Genomic DNA, 24,486 nt, shown 5'->3' with positions numbered 1-24,486 from the left:
GCTCAGAAGGTGGTAGGCCTGATTCAAACACAATGGGAAAGCAATCAGTATAACTCATTATTATAAAACTGTGGCAGTAAAGAGTCATTAGTCATATTCATTATCGAAGTCAAAAATCGTATTGTAAAAAAAAAAATTTAACAGCAGCAAAACTTACCTCAGAATGCTTCAATCTGTTTTTTTTTTTCTTTTTGCAAGTGGTTATATGTAAGTTAGCCGACAAGGACCACTATTTTTTTTTTTTGATCATAGAATTTTTATTGAAAATTTACATTTTACATAACACCCCACCCAACAAACAACCACAGCAAAACCAAAAGGGGAAACAAAAAAAAACAATAAACAACCAACCAGAGAAAAAAAAAAACAAAAAACAAACAGAAACAACAAAAAAAAAACTAACAAACATAAAAACCCAAAACAACAACAACAAAAAGAGGTAAGATGATCAGGAATTACAGTCCACCTCTCCTCAACCCAAGACCAGGGGGCGTACATCATTGAAGTAGGTAATAAATTGTGCCCATTTTCCCAAAAATGAGTCACACCTGCCTCTGATGTTGTACTTGATTTTTTCAAGTTTTAAAAAGAAGATTAAATCTTTAAGCCAGACTGATATAGAGGGGGGTTGTGGAGAGGTCCAAGACAACAGTATTCTGCGCCGAGCAAGTAACGATGCAAAGGCCACAACACTAGCTTCTTTATGGTTCAGAGGTTGATGCTGAGATGGAACACCAAAGATGGCAATTAAAGGACAGACATCTAATTTGATTTTAAAAGCGTCAGACATAGTTTTGAAGAAAGAGTTCCAAAAGTTCTGCAATTTGGGACAGAGTGCAAACATATGACTGAGGTTACAGGGCGAAAGTTTGCATTTTTCACACGACAGGAAGACTGGGATATATTTTAGACAGTTTACTCCTAGAGAGGTGAGCTCTATGGACCACTTTAAATTGTATGGAACTAAGTCTAGCACATGACGTGGTGGTACGTATATTATCTAACGCTCTGCCCCAGTAATCATCCTCAAGCTCTAGGTCCAATTCCTCTTCCCATGCACTAATGGTTTTGATATTGTAAGAATCGTCCTGTGACCAGATCGTTGCATATATCTGTGAAATAATGCCACCCTTATTAGGATTCAGCTTGAACACCTCTTCCCATGCAGACTTTGTAGGTAAGGAGGGAAAACCAGCGAATAGGGAGGAGACACAATGCCTAACCTGAAAGACACGGAATAGGTGAGACGGAGGCAGGCTGAATGACGAGGATAATTCAGAAAAGTTTGCAAACACATTATTAATGAAAAGATCCTCAAAGCGTTTCAGACCCTTCTTTTCCCACAAAGAGAACGTGGAATCCATAAAGGAGGGGGGAAAGAGGTGGCTATTACATATAGGTGCCATGCTTGAGGCCGAGATGGATTTAAAATGATGGCAAAGGACCACTATTTTTTAAGGGGTAATGCTTTTTAAATGATTGCATTCTGAACACATGAAATTAGAAATACTTTTTTTTCTTCTTAAAATTAAGTCATGTCACTTGGCTAAATACTATAAATGAAACTTGTTACCCATAATGATGACATCACCAGCATCACTGTAGTTCTTTATAAATGCTCACACTGTAATATACAAGGGGGAACAACCACTTTTCTCAGACTTGCTGAATGAAACTACATTTATAGGTGCACTTCTCAAGAGTAAGTCCTAGCCATAACTGAGATGAGTAGCCTAAAATAAAAACACAGACTACTTACTGTGCAGTGCATTATAGTTTAATTGTGTTTGCAACAAAAAAGAAGGTTGTGTGGGAAGAAAAAAAACGACAATAATAATAATAATAATAATAATAATAATAATAATAATAATAATAAACTTAAATATAAAAGACTGTCCAAACAAGAGAAGAGCCCTGAAAAACAAGGCATTTACAGCTCTAATTGTGACAGAACCTATTAGTTAATTAAACTTGAAGCGTTGGCTGTTACACAGAGACTCTGAAAACAGGGCGAAAGCTAGAATTAGCGGGTACATCTGACTTACGATTGAGCAATAAAACTTTTGAAAGCAATACATTCTGTACATTAAAGGCTGCGTTTAATTGCAAATTATCTAACAAACAATGTGAAATGTACCTTATACTGATGGAAAGTAGGTAATAACACTACAAACTAACACACACGATGATAAAGCACACACTATCTACTCAACGCAGCAGCAGGAGAAAATGTCATGCTTTCGCGCATGCGCACTGAAAGAGAAACACCGCGCCGAACTTTCCAGAACTCTGGAAAGACACGTCACTGAAGAAAACACACACACACCATCACGGTAGGTACCATGACGTCACGGTGAGCCTAAGCGTTAGGTTCCAAAACTGTTACTATAAATAAGGGTCGATTTTTTGTACAGATTATTACTGGTAGAATAACTAGTACTGATAGCGCGAACAAAAATGCTACAAGCTAAAGTTTCGAGTAAGGAAAAAAATAAGCCTGGACCTTCTGTTGAGGCCGAAAATGCTGAGGACAAAATCAAGGCTCGACGAAACCTGATTACTGCACAAGTGCAGGCCAAGAAACAGTAAGATATATCTGCAGTGTCTGTCAGAGAAAAAGCCGTTTGTGATTCAGTTTACGGATTTTCAAATGTTTTGTAAACAGAGACACCTTTAGCTGTAGAGAAAAAAAATCATGGAGCCCCTCAGTACAGAGTAATTTTGTGGAATATCGCAATATTCTGTTCATTATTCAGACGTGTGCAGAAATATTCTTGGAGCTTTTAATTTCTGAGCTTTCAATATTAGGTCCAAGCTGACACTATTTTACAGGACTATTTGTTTTTGAGGTACTCCCTTTTGGATTAAACTCATTTATTTCAAGTGAGCAGTCAAACACAGGGTGTCCACAAGTCCTTAAAAAGTCTTAAAATGTCTTAAATTCCTTAATATAAAAATAAGGCCTTAATCAGCATTACATGCCATGTCTTATATCCGAGCTTCAAAGATCTTAAAAATGCTTGTAGTAGGCTATATTACACTGCTGAACCTCGGTGTCATCTTAGCTATTTATGCTCATGATAAGAACCTAATAATAAAAGCAATTTTGGTTGTGTTGCATTGTTGTTGTTGTTGTTTACAGCACTGTAACAAAACAAAACAAAAAAAAAACATGGACCATCTGGCTCTGCTTCACAGACCCTACTTTCAGAACCATTGATCTAACTTATATTATATTAACTTACTCCTTACTTTGTTCCTAGAGTTTAGCTGGCATTCGTATTTTGATTATTACCAATTGTATATTTTTCTTTCATGAAAAACTGGAGACGGGAGCTTGGAGATGACTTCCAGGAGAGGGTGGAAGATCTGCCAAGTCAGAGACAAATGGAAGAAAGTGAAAGAGTAAGTGCAGTTTAATATAACTGTTTAGTTACAAAGCTGTTTTGCGTTATTGTTTTTATCCATTTTGAGTCAATAAGCCATTCCTAGCTGCATTTAATTGATTGAACTTATATTGATCATCTGTTCTTGTTGCAGTACATGAAAAAATTAAAAGCAGATAGCACAGAGCTGGTGATGAACATTTTGGTGGAGGCCGATGCCAGGGAGTCGAAGAGGAGAGAAAAATTAAGGGAGGCAAACAGACTAAGGTGAGTTAATAACTTAACTAAGACAGATATTAAATTAATACATTTAATAAAATTATTTAATAATTTAATTTACTGTTTGGGTTTTGCAGAAGTTTAGCATTAGTACCAAACATTTTATCTGAACAACATTTAATTTTATTGAGGAAGCCTACATATTTCATTTCATGCAACTCAGGCTTTTCATTCCCACCACTCAGTGGAGTCCAAACTCTTTAGAGATGGTTTTAGAACCTTTTCCAGCCTGATTAGCATCAACAACTCTTTTTCTGAGGTCCTTAGAAATCCCCATTGTTCGTGCACACAAACGTGTGTGCAGTTCACATGTGCACATTGCTCCTTGACTTTAGAGTTTGGCATCAACTAGTTTTTAGTTTTATTGGGAAAACATCTAGTTTTCATTTTAATTAAATGGGTGCTTTTGTATGCTTTCTGTAGGTATGTGTAGGTTAGGTTGTGCAGGCATATCGCACTGGCCAGACATTATCACAGAAACCTTGGCAAGTACCAAGATACGAATGCCCACTGTTAAACAATATAGAGTATTATTAATGATGCAAAGTAAAAAACGCAGACTATGACTCTATCTTTATATACAGTACATATAGCTAGTGGTCAGAAAACACACACACACAGAACCAAGTTAAATATAAGGAAAACAGGAGATGAGGATAAGACACTTTGTCACGAAATCTAAACTTGCATAGTGGTGCAGAAGGTACTGTTGCGCTTCCAGGATCTCAGGTTTGATCTCGAGCTTGAGTTATGTTGTTGCTTGACTTTTGACATTTTTAGAAAAGGCTTCTGACACAAATTTTGCATCATCTGTTTCTTATTTCTCCATTGTTTCCAAACATGTTCTGGCTGATCTTGGATAGATTGGAGAAGCTGGAAGATGAGGCCAAGAAAAGCTCAGAGAAGTTCAGTGAGATCATAAACAAGTGGACTGAGGCCAAGACAAAAGTGAACCATCAGGAGCTGGGAGACAATCTGAGAAAACAGCAAGAGCTCTGTTGGGAAATCATTGAAGACAAGAACAAGCTCATCAATGAATTGCAGCAGGTTCGCGCATACGCACGCGCACACAGACACACACACACGCATACCCACACACGCATGCACACTTAAACACGCACATACATACACATGCACACACATACACAAACAAACACGCGCATACACACACACACACACACATACACACACGCACGCACATATACACATGCAAACACACGCGCACACACGTGTGCATGCACCCGCACACACAAACACGCGCATACACACACATGCACACGCGCGCGCACACATACACATATACATACATACATACATACGTACATATATACATACACACGCAAACACGCATGCACATACGCGCATACACTCACATGCACACACACACACGCACATACACTCACACAAACAAACACATGCACACACGTGCACTCACTCCACAGATGTCTACTTTTGTGTGCAGGAGCTAAAAGAAAGAGATAATCGCTTTGTGAAAGATCGCAAAAGAGAGTTAATAGAAGTGGATCTCTTAATTGAAAGGATGCAGGAACAGATATCAAGATTGAAGGAGAACTATAGAAAACAGCTAGATCTAATTCAGGTATGGTGCAGCCCAGCTGCTATGTTTTTATATTGCTTAGCTATATTTTTTTATGCAGTATACAAGCTCATGTACTGCTACTTATGATGGATTATAATCCTATGCAGATGTGCATCATTAAGTTTATAGATGCTCGTTATAGATACATTTGTCACACTACAGTGGGTACAGAAAATATTCAGACCCCTTTGGATTTTGCACACTATATTGTATTATAGATTTAATTTAAAATAGCTTTTTTTGCCATCACTGTACACACAATACCCCATAATGACAAAGCAAAAACAAGTTTTTAGAATTTTTTTTGCAAATCAAAAATTGAAATCTCTCATTTAGATAGGTATTCCCACTATTTATTCAGTACTTTGTAGAAACACCTTTGGGAGCAATTACAGCTTCATGTCTTTGAGTCTCTACAAGCTTTGCAAACCTGGATTTTGACTAGATCTACAATTCATAAGTTGTTTACATACATATGAATAATTTTCTATAACAACATCAACGTAAGAAAGTTATGAACGCAAAGTTATTAGCAAATGCACTGTGTTTACTTCGTTTCCTGATTGGGTTACAGAGCTCAATCTGTGATGAGAGGAGAGATTTGCTCACAGCCAACAAGAACAAATGGGAGCATAAGAGGAAGGAACGGCGTGACAAAGAGGCAGAATGAACTTACATATTTTCCATGTTTCATTTTTTGACATTCCACAAATTTGTAAATCATTATCCTTTGTGTATGTGTGTGCTATACAGTATATCATTGCACTGTGTGTGTGTTTGAGCAGCTGGAGTACTTGCTGCAGAGGATGAATATGATTGAGGAGCACGAGGCCCTGCTGGATCGTCTGAGAATGGAGCGAACAGAGGAGTCCAACAAGATCAAAATCAAACTAGACACTGGTGTACAGGTACACTGCATTACACTGATAACACATAACCCTGGATTTTCATTGAATGTGAATTATTTGCCTGTTGCAACCAATAGATTAAACTGTATTTCATAGAAGGAATTGTAAGAATTGTTCTTCTGCTTTAGAAGAGAATGGCTTACATTCAAGATCTTACACTGAGCAGCTTTAAATAATATCAGTTGCTTTTTTAACAAAACTTTGAAATGTGTTGGTTATATGATGCAAACTGTGTTGAATCTACATTTAAAACAATGTACAGTCAATGGATTAAATGGATAGTTGGGGGTCGCCCGCCTCCTGTGCTTCTGGGGTTTCCTCCAGGTACTCCGGTTTTATCCAACAGTCCAAAGACATGTTGTAGGCTGATTGGCATCTCTAAATTTCTGTAAGATGAAACTGGCCATGTTCGAAGCTGTTATTAAATCCTTGATGTACACAGACCTGTGACCACTTCACAACATTTGAATTTTGTATTAATGTTATAATATAGCTAGATTATCAACCAACAAAACTACAGCCATTGTTCTGTCCATAGAATACCATCGTCTTTGTTTGTTATTTATTCAACACTGGATTTCATAATATTATTTTTGTTGCCATTTTATAAAAGCCTTGCTTTGCGTTATGCCTAAGAGCACGCTTACCCGTGATTCAAGTTTACTTGAACTTTTTACAATAAAAAAAATTGTCCACAAAACAGGAAAAAAGACTCTTTACAGTAATGATAAACATTATAACGTCAAGCAGGATCCTCAGACATCAATATCTTTCCGTGTGTGTGTGTGTTTTTATGAACAGTGCCTAAAGCAAGACCTGCAGGAAGAGAAAGCTACCTACCAGTTTAATCAGGAGAAGCTCGAGAACGACCTACAAATGCTGAAGAAACATGAGGAAGAGTATGCCATCAATAAGGCTCAGCAGAATAGGATGGTCATCAGGTACTGTTAAAATCTCTTATTCTGTATATCCTGTATAATATATATATATATATATATGTGTGTGTGTGTGTGTGTGTGTGTATATATATATATGTATATATATATAATATATGTATATATATATATATATGTATATGTATATTGGATTAAATGGCTACCGAATGTACTTAGATTAGCATTTGTTAACTAGTTAAACTATGCTTTTGAATCTGGCCACAATAAGGCACCTCAGTGGGAAGTTGCCTTCTGACTGGGACAGTTCTTTTCTCAAGAGTGTACGGGTGTTGCCTGAAAATGCAGTCTACCTCAGGCGGACACTGCCTTCCAATTGGAAAGCACTGTATACTTGTATTGGATTCACTTTGTTACAGACTGCAGGATACGTGCAACGATCTGAAAAAACAAATTGCCATTCAGGAAAAGCAGTCCCGTGAAGAGAACCAGTCATTGACGAATAAGCACAAGCGCCTCATGCAACAGTACGAAGATATTCAAAAGAGGATAAGGTGAACAGTAACACCCATATACGCACAGCACACACAATCACTAACTTCAGTTTTATCTCTAGTTCTAACTAGATAGCATATTATTAATAATATTGATCACTTTGTGCGTGTGCATATGAAGGCACTTTGCGGCGGTTGATACCAAGCGTTACAAGGAGGTTTGGTTGATGAATGAAGATAAGGCCAAAGCGTTGGTGTGTAGAACTATGGACGTGGACCAAGCTATTCACGAACAGATGCTGGGCCTGCCCTGGAGTCCCCCACCACTGCCCTTAATGGATCGTTCCAGCCCCAAGCAGCTCCTGGTAGAGGAGGATGAGACACAGGATCAGGCAGAGCGGGAGACAGAGCAAGAGAGAAGTACACTGGAGGACTCTGGCAGTCTGGAGAGCAGCATGGCCGGGGTGGATCGTACAACAGTAAAGAGGTTGCTGGAGCTTCTATGTGATGAGATGGTGGGTACTGGATGTGTATGTATGTGGATCAGAGGTGTTTTTCTGTAGTTTCACAGGAAAAAACTGTATGAGCCCCTTAGATAGCCAGCAGTGGCCTAATGAATATAATATTCACAAATGTACCATGGAGATTTTTTACTGGCTACATACTGGATATCATACCAATGGTATTTTTTTAAGATTCTTCAGATCGTTTTCTAGTATTTGGTTTGCCACTTATGAAGGTTGAAATTATGACATGCTGCACTATTAAATACTCCACCCCATTAAAAGTGTGCATTTCTATATTGCTACTACTTCAGGAAAATGCACTCAATCTCAAATATGAATGAAATTAAGATATCAATAACAATGATATTGCATAATGACTTTGGTCCAGAGGGAATGTAAAAAGGACATTTTACCAAGGGGATGATTTGTCATTTATTGTAAACCAGGGAAAGCCACTCCCTGTCCCTGGAGTTTCACATGTTCTGCCCGTGTTCGCATAGGTTTCCTCCGTGCTCTCCAGGTTCCTCCCACTTCCTAAAAAAACATGCCAGTAAGTGAATTGACTACTCTAAATTGCACCTAGGTGTGAACGAGTATTTGTGCATGATTCCCTGAGATTGACTGGCAAATGTCCAAAATGTCTTCTTATGTGTCCGGTGAAATATGTTTTAAAATTCCGATGTTTATTTTTTAGGGCTTTCTAGTAGAGAGTAAGTTACTCAAGCTACTCTCTTTCATTGAGAAGAATGAACAGATGTGTGTGAAGCGGGATTCCATCTTTTCTGTGAGTTTCAGCTGCTGCTATTTCTAATCCGAAACTGTATACTTGATAGTCCCCTTAAAACTGACCTATAAATGTATACTTTTATCTTGTGTGATTGATTGCAGGCCATGGGGATTGAGAATAAAGAGGATATAAAGAAAATGACTATGTTCCTTCTGAAATACAAAGAGCGACAAACAAAGAAGGTGAAGTTATGAGGAACTTTGTAGTTCAAACGGAGTTCTGTTTACTCGTCAATTACAACTAACAATATCTAATTAGTGTATGGCTAACTTGGCTGTCTGGCTTTTTCATAGGAGAACATGTCAGTGAGTAATCAGGAAGAGGAGGAGTCCAATCTTATGCACCCAAATGATCTACTGAAAGCTCTCCGAGCCTTCAGTGCCCAGTACTGCAAAGCCAGGTGTGTCTGTGTGTGTCTGTGTGTGTCTGTGTGTGTCTGTGTGTGTCTGTGTGTGACAGTGGCATTAACGGAATACACCAGTGTTCTCTAACACTGTAATAGGTATAGGCAAGAATTCCCCATGCATTTTCTTGTATTGAAGAGCAGAAAACCTTTTCAGTTTAAACTCGCATAGAACAGCAGCTTAAACACAGCTGTTGCATTTTATCAAGAAATGTTTAAAATAGGATGGCATGGCATGGGTTCTCCAGTCTTCTCCCACCTCCCAAAACCATGGTATGGGTGGATTGTTTGTTATTGTTGTGTGTATGGTGCATATTCCAAACACACCAAGACACATAACTACATAATGCAGATTCAAAATTGTTGCACTGTAAAGGTCTTAGGATGAGACAGACATGAGGTAATGAGTGTGTTTCATCAGCTCCCTAGTTCAGTCGTCAGGGCAGTGATCAGGGAATCAGCCATTTTAAGGGATGCCTCAATCGCAAAATCCTTCCACGGCATTGGAACTTTCGCTTCCTAAAAAAAATCCCACAGTGCACCACAAAAATCAGGGAGCACTGATGCTCACTATGTTACTGGAGATGATGTGACATTTTTCTGAAGCCTCTCAGCTCGAAAATATGGCAGATGAACTCTCGGCTAACTATAAATAGCTAGTTATTTTTGTAGCTCGCAAATGATTAATTACGTTAGTGATTTTTAACTTTATTTGATGTTTTATATACGGTTTGTTTGAGAATAACGATGGTTTAATGATTTTAAAAAATCAACTAGCTAGCCCACGATCCTGCTCGAAGTGCCATGACAGAAACACGTGATTAAACTAACAGATTTATATGACAAACAATGTAAGAAATATATCTGTCCTGCCTGTTGTTGATAAATGCCAGTGGTGAAGTTTTATAAAGTGAGTACGTAGTCATGTTGTCGGAAATTGAGTCATCAGTGTCCCGATGTGTAGTGAGCCTGGGTTCTTACCAGTGCCTGAACTCGTGTACACCATATACTGAGTCACAACCTAGTGAGCTGATTGAGATGGACCCAATGCCTCACCAAAACTGTTTGTATGGAGTTCCATCATTCCAGTTATTAGCTTTCCGTAAAGTCATATGCACGCAGTGGAAGCTGAGGGGTGTCTGTGTTTTCTTTTGGTATATTATATGCATTACAGAGTACAAATTTAATGCCTCTGACTGAAGAATTCAACAAAACATGAACACATTCAACAAAGACATGTGCATCAAATATATGTTTAATGATGACCCAACAACTGCCCTTACCCTGCCATTATTAGTAATAATAATTATTTTTATTAATGAGAACACGTTTTAACTGCTCTTCTTTTAGTACAGGGGAAAATGTTTTTGTTGAAAAATTGAAAATGTGGAAAAATTCTTGTCCGTGGTAGTCACACATTAGCTACAGATGTAGTACACAGTGTGATGTTGAAAAACCCTTGATTATTACTTTAATTGCTTTTATAACAGAGCAACACTTAAGGGCAGTGCTCTAGAGCTGGAGAGGATGAACAACTCTGAGGTCGAAGCATACTGGGAGAACATGGCTAACATCATCCCCGAGTCCAAACTCAAAGTCTGGAGGGCGCTGGAGGCAGGTTTCAAGATGTACCAGTGAGTATGCACATGTCGCAAATAAGACTTTCTTCACATCACCACACATAAAAAAGAATCCGTTATGCATATCGGTTTCTCAGTGAATTCCTACTAAATAAAAATAAATCACTCATCCACACTTTTTACATCACCACAAGTTCTTTCTCTTTTTAATGGCCATGTAATTTTATTCCTTTCTCAGTACCGAGCTGACTAAGAGATCCAAGCTTCTGACTGAAACACAGCAACTCGAACAACAAAACTCAGAGCTCCGCAATCTCCTGCACAAACATCAAAACTCATAGGTAGGTGTCTGTATGCAAATGTAAGATACATTCATGATTTGTTCTCCAATATCAAATCATCTCACATTGTGTCAACTGATAGGTCAGTGCTGAACTGGTGATCCCGCCCACCCAGATGATGCAGTGATGAACAGTGGTGGTTGGTCAATAGAGGGCGCTGGGGCAATAAAGAGTTAACTCAAATTTGAACATGGCATGCTCAAGCGCAGGTATGCGAATGGAGAGTGGAGCTGGAGAAGGGGAATTATACTAATAAATTTTTTGTGTTGCACTGAGCCAAGGCAAGAATAAAAACAGGAGAGACAGGTGCCTCGAAAGACGGAGCGCCAACCAGCACAGAGCCCTGTCTGCACGTGTCTCTATGAAATAAAAACGGTGAAAAGCGAAATTGAAATAAAGCACCTTTTAAATTGTTCCAAGCCTGCCTCCAGCTTCCTCATTCCCTACCCGAATCTGGGAAAGTGTTACACTAAGGTTTTAGTTACTTATTTCTCATGTTTCTAAGATAATATTTCAGTATGTTAAAATGAAATAGACGGAAAACATCAGTTTCATGGCTGTAATCATCCCCAGGGGGCGGTGGCCAAATCTTGCATTCATCCAGTGGCTGTGAAGAAAGTACTGAAGCCTGTCAAAGGAGTATGGTGTCTCTGCAGAACAAAAAAAATGCGTTTTACAATTATTTTCAAACCGGGATAGGCATTTTTCAACCGCTTTACCTGATTTGTTAAAATATCCCTAACCATAACCGTAGTTGACTAGATGGTTGAACAACTGAAGCCTGTCCAGCCTAAAGACGCCCACTGACTGGAAAATGTTCCGCAGAGACCTGTACTTGCATCAAAGGGCTGTCAGCTTTCACTCAAACTGGACAAATGTGAGGTCAAGCCATATCATCTCGGTCTTTTAATCGCACCTAATATAAAACAAATAAGCAGCCTATCTGATTGAATCGCCCTTAAAATGTGCTCGTGCCCATTCAATTACAATGCAAAAGGGGCAAAGAATACATCCAAGTAACAAATTAAAACAATATAAAACAAAAACCATACCTGATATAACACAAATAAGCAGCCTCTTTGAGTGAATCGCCCTTAGAATGTGCTCTATAAAATAAACATGATGTACAATGGTCACCATGTGCTCTCATCTCCACATTTTAAAACAAAATGCAAAAAAATATAAAATATCAAAACGGATAAAACAACAAAAATAGTCACACAGGTAAATAAAATAACATGCACACAAATTAAGTTACATAAATTGAGTGTGCATATATACATGATGATGATTTACATAAAGATGAAATAAGATTATGGAGAACTCAAAATTAAACCTACCTCTCACGGTCAATTACAATGAGAAAGGGAAGGGGAGGGGCCAAAACAGGAAATCACATCCCCAGTGACATCATGACAATTGAAGGAGAAAGCACACAAGTAGACAGCTATATCAGGTACAGATATGAGTAATTTTGTGTTAATTCTACTTAATGTATATATTTAACCGTATAATTTTTATACATGTTACACTTGTGAGGTTGGTCTTTTAGTTTCATGGCTCCCAAAACAGAGTTATTTCCCCCAGAATCTTTGTGATATCCTCCACTGTATCCTTCAATTCTCAACTAAAAAAACATGTCTTCCCGCAGTGTTATTACTTCATGCAGTAGGAGGGCCTCAAAGTGGGGAGATTGCCGTGAGGCCTGTTCACACATTGACATTTTTCGACGCCCAGGCGTTAAATGCGGGCAGCGTGCTGAATGAAAGTGCAAATTCACTCCCTGACAATAAGTGGGGTTTATTTGAAAGCAGAAATACTCCGGTACACAAGGTGGTGTTGCACAACTTTCCGTTTCTGATACCTGCTCAACACTGACAAGAAGAAGAGAGACAGTATTTACTTCTTTGCAAAAACCGTTCACACACATTTATCGAACTCGCTAAAACACGGATGTACTTTTGTGAAATGTAAAGTATTTAGTGATTTGGTCACTAATGCTTCTTTAAAGATAAATGCTTAAAGTTCTCATTTTAAACAGTATATTCTTTTTAAATAAGTAATGATTTGAATATATATATATATATATATATATATATATATATATATATATATATATATATTGTGTATAATGATATTTCTTTCTCAGCTGACTACGAGATCCAAGCTTCTGACTGAAAACAGCAACTCAAACAACAAAACTCAGGAGCTCCGCAATCTCCTGCCCAAATATCAAAACTCAAAGGTAGGTGTCTGTATGCAAATGTAAGATACATTCATGGTCTCGGCATCGTGCAATAATTGTTGTTGGAGTTTGACCAATGACAGCTGGGGTGGGGATAATCTCTTTAGTGTAGGTACCAAGCCATGAATAAAACAGTAAATGTCCTCTTTCTTTAGCTCTCTCTTTTGCTGTCTTTGTTGCTCTTTTGCTCCTCTTTCTCTCTTTCCCTGGCATCTTTGCAAAGATAAATTCAGCATCAGAAATAATCATTCACAATGTGAGCCATGCCACACTTCATAACCATCTTGAACTGATGCTCCTGAGATCAATGTTTGATTACAAAATATAATTTAGATTCACAGTAATTTTAATGTACAATATATCGGACAACGCAAATTCAGCAGAGGTTATCTATCCACAGAACGCCGCATGTGTGAACGTACCTTTGTTTCCAAGTTCATCAATCATGTGTAGCCCATTTCCTTAACCTTCATTTCACCAATATATACCTTGCTAGGTGTTTTCACTCTGCTGTTGTGTCCATACTGAACCGTTCCCTAGGAAGAATACTGCCTTATATCTGTCAAATAGCTTTGGTCACTCAAAAGAAACAGTATTTCAGTGCAATTTAAAATGTATCAGGTTGTAAATGAGGCCTTTTTTTGAATGATATCTAGATATTGTAAATGGTTGGACTCAAGTTCTCTGTGCTATCATGTTGCATAGAAATACCACACATCTGACTCTGACATTTCTGATTTTACAGTCATTTTAGGTCTGAGGAAGGCAATGGCTCAAAGGCGTTATTTTAAGTCTTGTGCTGTTTTCACATGACAACTACCTACATGGGGAAAAAGCACATCAACATAGCTCTCATACATTCAGGCAGGGTGTTTACCCTACAAATGATCTCATTCAAGAATATTTTCAGACACACTAGTTGTGAGAGGTTTTGTGAATCTGCGTTCTATAGACTTACTCTTTCTTTAATAAAAATCAACAAACCAAAAAAATTATAATATATAAAAATGAATGAAGGGCAAATCCATTTCCAGCTTTCTAACCCTTATATTATGTCTATTTAGAAGGGAACATCTGACATTAATTCCTTTTCTTCCCCTTTTTTTTTCTTTAAATATATATGAGTTTGAGTAAAGTTCAGTCATTTATCAACACTCAAGTTGTGCTGTTGGAGAAAAACACTACAAAAATCTCATTCTTGTTGATGCTTTCTCTGAACTTGCCTGTCAGTCTTTTGTTCTGTTCCTCTTGGCAGCTCACATGTTTTGGCTTGTGTTTCGCTTTCAGTTATTAAGTACATATAAGGATAAAGCGAGCAAATGGCATGAACTAGATTGATAATTTGTATGGACTTTAGGGTGAGTTCAGCAAAAAGGGCTATCAGGTTAACTGTGACACCTAAGCTTAGCACTGTGTTGCTATCTCAGCATTACTAGCCAATCAGCAAAGAATATCTTGAATTATTCTTGCACTAATGCTTATCAAGCAAAATTTGTCATTCATTTTCACTGATCACGAGGATGGGCTGAATCAGAGTTGAAATAGCAACTGATCAGCTTAAGCGCATGTGGACTGACATCGCAATGTAGTCTATTTAAAGATAGTAATTTTACAACAACATGACGTTGACATTGAATTGACTGGTTTAAGCTGTTTTATGCTGGTCAACACTGGTATAAGAGCTGGTCTAAGTTCACATGGCTGGTGTTTTTGGTGGTTTAGCGAATATGGAAAATCATTTCTGGAGACCAGCCAAATCTCTATATGTTGGAAAGTACCAGTATTTTATGATGACCAGCAGAAAACACCAGTATATTTTGTGTTTTGTGTGTGATTGTTTTACTGGTCTCCAGCTGTTTTTTGCTGGTTATGAAACATACTGGTTTCTAACCAGCACATGCTGATAACCAGCATAACACAGCACAAAGCACAACTTCTGCATTCAAGCACAGTGCTAGTCTGTGCTTTTTCTCCAGCAGGGTAGCACTTCTGCAATTCCTGCACCAGACCAAGTTCTGCATATGGCTCCCATAAAGCCATTCTGCTGCCTGACCACCAGGTGGAGACACGTGCTTTGTGTGAAACCACACACTGTGGTACGCAATAAAGTGTTAAACACAGGAAGTGAACTAAAGTAGACCTTCATGATCAAGCAGGTTTAATGTCCTCCTTCATACATGGTGTGTGTGTGTATGTATGTATGTGTGTATATATATATATATATATATAATATATAATATATTTCTTATGACTGTAAGCAAGTAAACTCTTCAAACTGTGTACTGTAACTTCCCTGTTTATTCTTGCACAGTTATAGGCTTTATCATAATTCACATCTTAATTCTCATCTTAAATGTCATTGTACACTACATACCAATACCTGAATGGCGTTCTCATCATAGAGAATGCTACCAAGTAGGATTCCTTGGTCAACATGGGGGGAAAAATCTGAGAGTCAAATATTTTGCTCAGTCATAGCTAAAAACCCTGTCAATCATTTGGTATGACATTAGACAAACAAAACATACACCTACTTGGGACTTTCACACATGTAGAATCGATTGAGAAGTCCACTATATAGTCAGTTATGACAGTAATAATTGTTAGTATAAAACCCCCTTGGTGCATTTGAAGGACCAAACAGAAAGACGCATGCTTTCACTTTAAAGGGGAATTTTAATAGAATTCCCTTTTCAAGCCGTAGTTTCAATAAATACAATGCAAACCCAGGGCATGTTATGGTAATACCTAATTTGTGAAGGCCACCAAGAAGGTGGTCTGTTCATTAAAATGTCTTGTCCTTGGAATTAGTACAGCATGTTATGATTTGCAAGACATTCATTTGTAAACCAAAAGTAAACTACCTAATTCATATTGAAAGCACAAAAATGTCAGCCATTTTGATTTGGATTTATGCTTCTTTTTTTTTTTTCTTTTTTTTTTTTACTAGGACTACGACTTATTTAACTCGGGTTTCTATTCTGAGGGTACAAAGCAATACATTTTGCAAATGAGAAATGTATGGTCTAACAGTGTTTATTCATTAAGCATTTGGCTATTTAACTTTGTTTACTCTGACTTTTTTAATGCCTTTTCTTATCTTTAATTATTGCTGAAGGAATTTGATCTTTGACAAAGCTACGCGTAGGCGTAAGGTTTGTGATTATCACAGGTGAATGAAGAGGAGGTGCTGACTCAGGTTTCCTTCTTATGTTTTGTTTGTATTTAGAAAAATGATGGATGCCAAGTAACAGAACAATAGAACCAACTAAAATGTCTGCCAGACTGCCAGATTATTGTAAATAGCTTCTAGCTCTGCATTTTATTGTAGATAATGGATTGATCTGTATCATGATCTTTCTACATGTCTAAAACTACATTTTGTTGGATGCCGTGCCAGGAGAATAAGCCATGGTTTTATTGGTGTGAATGAAGATGTCATTAGTTTCAGAGTACTTTGTCCTCAGAGAGGTATTTGATTGCTTATCTCTTTGAATCTCTTTGAAGTCTGCCTCACACTCCTTCCCTCCTCCCCTCACTCCCAATCTCACAGATAAAACATCTGTGAAAGACAGCTCATTTTCACTCAACTTGAACTAAAAATGATCAGTATTGTGTTAGAGTTCAAATAACTAAAAAAATTATTGTGGCATCTCATTTTATGAATGAAAGCCCTTTGTTTGCTGAGGACATTCTGAGAGACTGTATAAGCTATGGGTTTTGAGTAGCTCTGTAAGCCCCTAACAATTCCTGAGCCATTGTTGTAAGAGACTGAGTGGGCGATGATCTCACTGGCCGGGTATGTGTTTTTGGTTCTGCTGATGTCAAAACTGCAATCTTCCCACCACCGCCCACTTCCTACCAGAAGCTTAGTCTGGAATCCTGAGCACACACGAGGTATGGAGGAACAGTGTACAGGAGGAACATGTATTTTAGATTTTTTTTTAAATAGAGCATTTTGTCTTGTTTAGAAGCAGAATACTCTTCTATTTAATACACATTGAATGCACATTGAGCTTTGATATTAGTAATTATTAAATTATAGCTTATATTTGTTTGCATTCATAATTCTTCTAGTTCAACCATGGAAACTAGTAAGAACCCTTGAGAGGATCCAAGATGGAGGCGTGGCAATAGCACGCAGCGGCCTATTCTTATCCAAAATGGTGCTATTTTGTCTCTTAGCCCCTTTTTTTATTTTTTATTTTTACAACGCATGGGTGTTCATGTCTACTATTGCCAGACACTCTAAAATATAGAAATCATGCAGCAGTCAAATCATGCAGCAGAGAAGCTACACGATCATGGCTTGTTGCTGGGACCAGGCTTCCAGTCCTCTGCGTCACCTGATGCCGGTGGGCTGGGGAGCAGATGTTGTAAGCGGTGTGTGAGGAAGCGGAAGCGTGGCAACAGGGCGGGGGTCTATGCTAGGCTAAAAACAAACCCGGTCGGCTCTCCCATTCATCCTGCTCTCCAATGTCTGCTCCCTGGACAATAAAGTGGACTACATGCGACTCCAGCAGTCAGCGTGGTGTGAGTTTAGAGACTGCTGCATCCTTGTTTTCACTGTTCATATCAGAGTATACATCCCCCCAGTGCTAATGCTAAGTAGGCGCTCTGTGAACTGTATGGGGTTATTAGTGAACTGCAGAACACACACCATGATGGACTGTTTATCATCGCTGAAGATTTCAACCTTGCAAATCTCAAATCAGTGCTCCCTAAGTTCTACCAACATGTGGACTTTGCAACGAGAGGGGTGAACATGCTGGATCTGGGGCGGCTGTGGCTCAGGTGGTAGAGTGGGTTGTCCACTAATCGTAGGGTTGGCGGTTCGATTCCCGGCCCGCATGACTCCACATGCCGAAGTGTCCTTGGGCAAGACACTGAACCCCAAGTTGCTCCCGATGGCAAGTTAGCGCCTTGCATGGCAGCTCTGCTACCATTGGTGTGTGAGTGTGTGTGAATGGGTGAATGAGACACAGTGTAAAGTGCTTTGGATAAAAGTGCTATATAAGTGTGGCATTTACCATTTATCTTGTTTACGCAAACATCCCCAGCATGTACCGGGCGGAGCCCCGCCCCCACCTTGGTTACTCAGACCATATCCCTGTTATGCTAATCCCAGCATACGGACCGCTTATCAGACGCTCCAAACCGGTTTTGAAGCAGGTGAAAATCTGGCCAGCAGGAGCCATCTCTGCTCTTCAGTACTTTTTTGAGCACACTGACTAGGACATGTTCAGGGAGGCTGCAACCGACAGTAACTCCACGAACTTGAAGGAATACATGGCAGCAGTGACCAGCTAAATCAGCAAGTGTATTGATGATGTCACTGACTCCAAGGCAATCATGTGATGTGAGGAAAACTCTACACTGAGTCACCCACGGAAAGCTGCTGGACCAGACCACATTCCTAGCAGAGTGCTCAGAGGATGTGCAGACCAGCTGGCGTATGTTCTCACTGACATCTTCAACATCTCCCTGAGCAGCGCTGTTGTTCCAACATGCTTCCAGGCCACCACCATTGTCCCTGTGCCAAAGAAGTCTTTAGTGTCCTGCCTCAATGACTACCATCCCGTTGCACTCTCACCCATCATCATGAAGTGCTCACTGGACTCCCTGCAATTTGCGTATCATCCCAACCGCTCAACAGATGATGTCATCGCCACCACCCTATATCTGGCTCTCACCCACCCCGACAAAAAGGACATCTACGTTCTAATGCTGTTCATAAATTTCAGTTCAGCATTCAACACAATCATTCTTCAGCACCTGATTGGAAAGTTAAACCTGCTGGGCTTGAACACCTCACTTTTCAACTGGATCCTGGACTTGGAGACCTCAGTCAGTTCGGATCGGCAACAGCATCCCCAGCACCACCACACTGAGCACTGGGGCCCCCCAGGGCTGTGTGCTCAGTCCACTGCTGTTCACTCTGCTGACTCACGACTGTGAAGCAATGCACAGCTCAGATTACACCATTGCAGATCATTACAGATGACATGAATGTGGTGGGTCTCATCAGCAAGAATGACAAGTCAGCATAGAGGGGAGGTGCACCGGCTAATGGACTGGTGCAGAGCCAACAACCTTTCTCTGAATGTGAACAAAACAAAAGAAATGGTTGTTGACTTCAGGAGAGCACAGAGCAACCACTCTAAGCTGAAAGTCAATGGCTCCTCCATGGAGATCGTCCAGAGCAGCTGCATCACTGCCTGGTTCGGAAATTGCACTGTATCGGATCGTGAGACCCTGTAGCAGATAGTGAGGACAGCTGACAATCTTCCCTCCATCATAGACATTTACACCATGTGCTGCATCCACAAAGCCACCAGCACTGTTCATGCTCCCTCACACAAACTCTTCACCCACCTGCCGTCTGGAAAAAGGTACCAAAGCATTCGGGCCCTCACAGCCAGACTGTGTAACAGCTTCTTCTGCCAAGCCATCAGACTCTTTATTACACAGAGACTGGACCGACACACACACACACACTGAACCATCCCACTCCCCCTGCAATTTTTGCATATTTCTGTACTGACTCCTTGTACTTTTGCTGCTACTTATAAAAATATCATATTTACTTTCTTGTCATTTACTCTGTACCTGGCTGCTACCCCATTAACTGCTATGTCCATAGATTGTATACTGTAAGCTAATCTGCTGTATACTATGTCACAGTATGTTATGTTTACATTTACAGCATTTTTAAATTATGATAGCATAATTATTTGTCATGCTATACGTGCAAATAGATGACTGTTTGAAGCTAGGGGCTGCGTCCGAAACCGCGCGCTTACCTATTATATATTAGCTGAATTACATGTATTTCACCTACTATATAGTAAGTTTCAGTTGCAGCCGTGCTCTCGTGTTTGCTGTAAAACAGTTGAGCACTGCCGTGTGTGAGTGCCTGTCGCAAAATGGGGTGAAAACTCCCACACGATGTTAATAGTGTGATTAAGGTGTTTACATGTCTGTAATGCACGTCAATAATGCGACTAAAACAGGAATACTCCACATGTCTTGATTCCATTTGTGTTTAATTTGAGTGTGACTTTAGTCGGATTAAGGTCATCAATAATTGCTGTTTACATGGTAGTTTCTTAATCAGAGTATCGTTTTAATCGGGTTAATATCTTAATTTGGTGTCCATGTAAACGTAGTGTGTGTGTGTGTGTGTGGTGCCTTGCAATGCAATGGTGTCCCATCCATGGTGTATTCCCATCTCATACACAGTGTTCCTGGGATTGGCTCTGGATCCTCTGTGACCCTGACCAGATAAGTGGTAACTGAAAGTGATTGAATGGTTGTGAAGTGAAGAAGTATATTTGGTGTAAAGCTTCTTATATATAAATAACATTTAAAATTCCAAGGTCTTGCAGTTTTTTTCTAGTGGTATACAACAAAATACTTAGCTGCTTGTTTTTCTATCTCTTAAGTTTATCCTCTTATATTTGTACATTAGTGGAATAAAACAGAGCTCCAATATATAGCGGGCTCTTAAAGTGTTCTTTCAATAATTAGATTTCTAGATTTCTTACCTTCCTGAAAGGGTTCTGTTGTATGCCAATTTAACAGGGAAACTCTCTGTAATAGGGTATACTATACATGAAACCTGTAAGGGTTCTCTGAAAGGGACATAAAATAGATTTTTTTTTTTTTATTTAACCTTTTCTAATCTGTGTAAGTGTACAATCAACTTTTATAGAAAAGACAGGCTGCAACCTTTGTGTGAAGTGTCACTGTTTATTCAAGCAAATTTGGGAGTAGTGTACTCTAAATCATGTGATTTTATTTTTAGTCATGTGTCTATATACACAACATGTAGTAAACCACAATGAAGGTTGCTTTAGTATTTTAGAGATTTCTTACTTTAAAATATCCAATAAACAATTACAGAAAATATAGCACTAAAATTATCACAGTATGCTGTGTCATTATGAGGAAATTATGATTCAATATTAGATTTTTGCACAAGAAAAAGGATGACGCATGTTTCCTCTGTAAGTGTCATGTGCTGTACAGCTGACACATTATACAGACTATCTGTTTTGTGCTCAAAACTTGAAAGGGTTTTTTCACCAAAAAAGACTTTCAGTTTAGTGTCATTAACATGTCCAATCCCTTGAGGCTTTTATTTTGTTTGGAAATATAGCTTAATACAATCTTTTTGTCATCAGTATTCATGCCAAAATGATTAAATCATTATGTTACGTAAGGTGAGGTTTCATGCTAGGACATGCTGAGGCCTGAGTGTTTTCCTCAGAGCATTGTGTTCCTGCTGGAGGAACACTGACACACCGTCTCCTTGCAAAACCATGGCTAGTTAAACCCTAATATTTAGATATTCTGCTCACATTTCTTGTCTCTCAAACATTATCTTTGTGTGCTTATGAGAGAAACTTTATTTATAACCAAAGAACCCACTAGACATTCTTTAATGACATTGGTATTTCTGGTATTAATATACTGAGAAACCCAATAAGGCATTTCTTCATATGGAAATGAGACATGAAGGATATTAATATAAAATGATCAGGGCCACAGTAAACAGTTTAATACAAAGTTAAACATCAAAGTTAGAAATCAGGAATTTGAAAATATATTCATTCCAGTTACTAATTTTCTAATTCGGCATATGCAGGAATAGGCAATAAAACCATGTGTATTACAATTAATCTCATTACATAGTTTTACAGTGCAAGCATATAACTAAGCAGTTGATGGCTAAAGGCATTGCTAAAGGGCCTAATGGTGGCTCACAGATCTAAGATTTTAACAGGAACATAACTGCTGTGCTACCACTTCTCCATATGTGTCTATACAGTGCTTATGTGAAGCCTAAGAAAACATATTGAAAAGTGGAGAAAAATAATAAGTTCTGACTCCATTGAAATACTCCTGCATGTCCCTAATGGATTAAATGATCCAGTGATAGTACCAGACTCATGTTCACGACAACAGCTTTGACTTTTTTTTTTTTGGCGTCTGAAAGTACATTGTTTACAACATTGTTTAAACCAATACTGGGTTTGTCATAATGACAGAAAAAATTAATCCCTTTCATCTTGTATGAATATCTTCATACTAAAATTCTAAAGCGTTCATAGAGTTGACAGTTTATTACTAAGTAAATCAGAATACAAATGTCACACACCATGCAGTTTACTGTATACAGTGCATTATGAGGGTGATGCTGGGAACAGAAATGAACAGTAGAGGTGGAGTGGTGGGAACAAGTGACAGAAAGCTGAGCAGTCAAATTGACATGCAGGTGTTTCATTATCACCAATCGCCTGAGAAATCTCACATACACATTGAGATGTGCACGACAAGCAGAGGGAAATACAGATAGTTATAGTTCTATAACCATCATTTCTGTGCACTGTCCTCATAGCGTAAACAATGAATCTTACACGATAACAGAATGTCAGCAGGGATAACTGCAAATACAGTTCTCATGTTTACCATAAACAGTTTAATTTGTTGTTTGGCTTTTAAATGCAATGAACATATTGCGGTGCAATTACAAGTGGTGTAGCTGTCTGAATTAATGCACACAGACATGAGCATTCATTAGTTTCTACTGTAAGTAAAGCAGGATGTTTTATATATGTCTGTGTGCTGCTTTTTTTTTTTTTTTATAGAACTGCCAAGCCTAAATTAGTTTAGTGGGTGTGTTGTATAGCAGCTGATATTTAACATTCGCTGTTAAACTGTTGTGTTCCTCCTCTCCCACAGGTGTTTATAAGTGTGTATTAGCATTAAAGATTGACGACAGAACTTTTAATATGGTACAATGTTTGCAATTTGTTTTGTCAATAGCCTGTTGGGTGATGTCAGTGATTCAAATTACAAATGATCCCTTCTACAGCTTTCACCAAGAAAACATTAAGTCCAGACACGCCACTAATTTCAATCATAAGTATCATTATCATCGTATCATATTCTAATAACAATTATGTGCACATATGGTAGCAAATTATTTTATTTCTACTTCTGTAAACTTGATTTGACCAAAAAGAAAGTCCCATTCATATCACCCACTTCCAAAAAAAACCCCACATAAGTATAAAAACAACACAGAAAAAGTACCTACATTTCAGTCTGCATTGTCAGTTTTACTGGTGATAATTCCTACACAGAGTGGGCCATAAAAGAAAGCTGACACCCTGTTTTTGGGAAGAGTGTGGGAAATATGAGATATGAGGTGTTTCAGTGCAAAGTGACAAACAACACAAGTTCAATCATGTACCGTGGTTCTGAAGCTGACATCATAGGCATTAGGAGCTGAAGCTGTGACATCTTTGGACTGGAGTAAATAATCAAACATGTTGTGTCACAACAGTGGGCAAACAGTGATATCTGGCTTTGTTTCTCACAAACTATAAGAACAAGGCAAGAGTATATGTTTTTTTTTTTTTTTTAATCCAGTAGAAGTACTTCTTTTTGCTAATCTATTGTTTCACAAGCCTGAGTAAATTTGCTCAACATGCTGATACAGTATTGACAGAGTCTACATGTAAGCAGAGCTTTAAAGAGGTCATCTTGGCCTCTGGTCTGACGTAAAACAAGTGAAATTACACCATATCAAGGTCAAGACCTTGATGAACAATAACTTCCTCATGTACCCATTTTCCCATCTATTTATCTATCTCACTTATTGCCACAGTAGGTACATTATTCTTTTATAACCCTTTGAAATTCCTTCTAATACAGTCATGTGAAAAAATAAGCACACCCCATAGAAATTGTTGCACTTTTTTTCATGTGACTGATCTCTTTTTTTTTGTTAGTTAAATTTGTGAAAATTACTACAAAATGTCAATTGTATGTGTATGTGCATGATCAACTTTATTAATAGGCATTGTTTCAAAGAGGATAAAATGTTTGCTTCTCCAAATATGTCAAAAAAGCCAACAGTTTTCATGGCGTGTACTTATTTTTTCAGTATTTGCCCCATCCTGATTTCTTCTGTTTTATGTGTTTCTCCTTCTAAACAAAGCTTCAAACAAAATGCAATATAAAACAAAGGCCCTGAAGCAGCAAATCATCCCC

At 38.5% G+C, this 24,486-nt stretch overlaps 2 protein-coding genes across 4 annotated transcripts in view; both read left to right on the top strand.

Moving 5' to 3' along the window:
• Positions 1–1,896: 1,896 nt before the first annotated feature.
• LOC128610357 (dynein regulatory complex protein 1-like) lies at positions 1,897–11,592 on the top strand. Of its 3 annotated transcripts, none has more exons than XM_053629635.1 (16): positions 1,897–2,333; positions 3,330–3,405; positions 3,541–3,653; positions 4,529–4,712; positions 5,128–5,265; positions 5,840–5,926; positions 6,051–6,173; positions 6,975–7,114; positions 7,486–7,620; positions 7,742–8,075; positions 8,761–8,850; positions 8,955–9,035; positions 9,147–9,253; positions 10,747–10,890; positions 11,075–11,177; positions 11,260–11,592. In XM_053629635.1, the coding sequence occupies exons 1-15, from the start codon at positions 2,230–2,232 to the stop codon at positions 11,175–11,177; spliced, it is 1,959 nt and encodes a 652-aa protein (XP_053485610.1). In that variant the 5' UTR covers positions 1,897–2,229; the 3' UTR covers positions 11,260–11,592. The 3 variants fall into 3 exon arrangements, with proteins under 3 accessions (XP_053485610.1, XP_053485602.1, XP_053485597.1); XM_053629627.1 differs by lacking the exon at positions 1,897–2,333 and adding an exon at positions 2,343–2,585; XM_053629622.1 differs by lacking the exon at positions 1,897–2,333 and adding an exon at positions 2,343–2,586 and having other exon boundaries at positions 3,319–3,405.
• A 1,145-nt stretch (positions 11,593–12,737) lies between these two features.
• Positions 12,738–24,486, top strand: part of hormad1 (HORMA domain containing 1) — a 53,873-nt gene continuing 42,124 nt past the window's right edge. The window contains exons 1-2 of the mRNA XM_053629680.1: positions 12,738–13,147; positions 13,327–13,422. The gene's annotated coding sequence lies outside the window, so the exon portion shown is untranslated. The remainder of the gene's footprint in view (positions 13,148–13,326; positions 13,423–24,486) is intronic.

The sequence above is a fragment of the Ictalurus furcatus genome, chromosome 1 (genome assembly GCF_023375685.1).
Source record: "Ictalurus furcatus strain D&B chromosome 1, Billie_1.0, whole genome shotgun sequence".
Lineage (NCBI taxonomy): Eukaryota > Metazoa > Chordata > Actinopteri > Siluriformes > Ictaluridae > Ictalurus > Ictalurus furcatus.
The sequence above is the reverse complement of the archived record's forward strand: the minus strand, read 5'-3'. Positions and strand labels throughout refer to the sequence as shown.

Coding starts and splice junctions, on each gene's coding strand:
- LOC128610357 (XM_053629622.1), top strand. CDS start 2,458: ATGCTACAAGCTAAAGTTTCGAGTAAGGAAAAAAATAAGCCTGGACCT. Junction 3,406..3,540: donor AAATGGAAGAAAGTGAAAGA/GTAAGTGCAGTT, acceptor TTCTTGTTGCAG/TACATGAAAAAATTAAAAGC. Junction 6,174..6,974: donor AACTAGACACTGGTGTACAG/GTACACTGCATT, acceptor TTTTATGAACAG/TGCCTAAAGCAAGACCTGCA.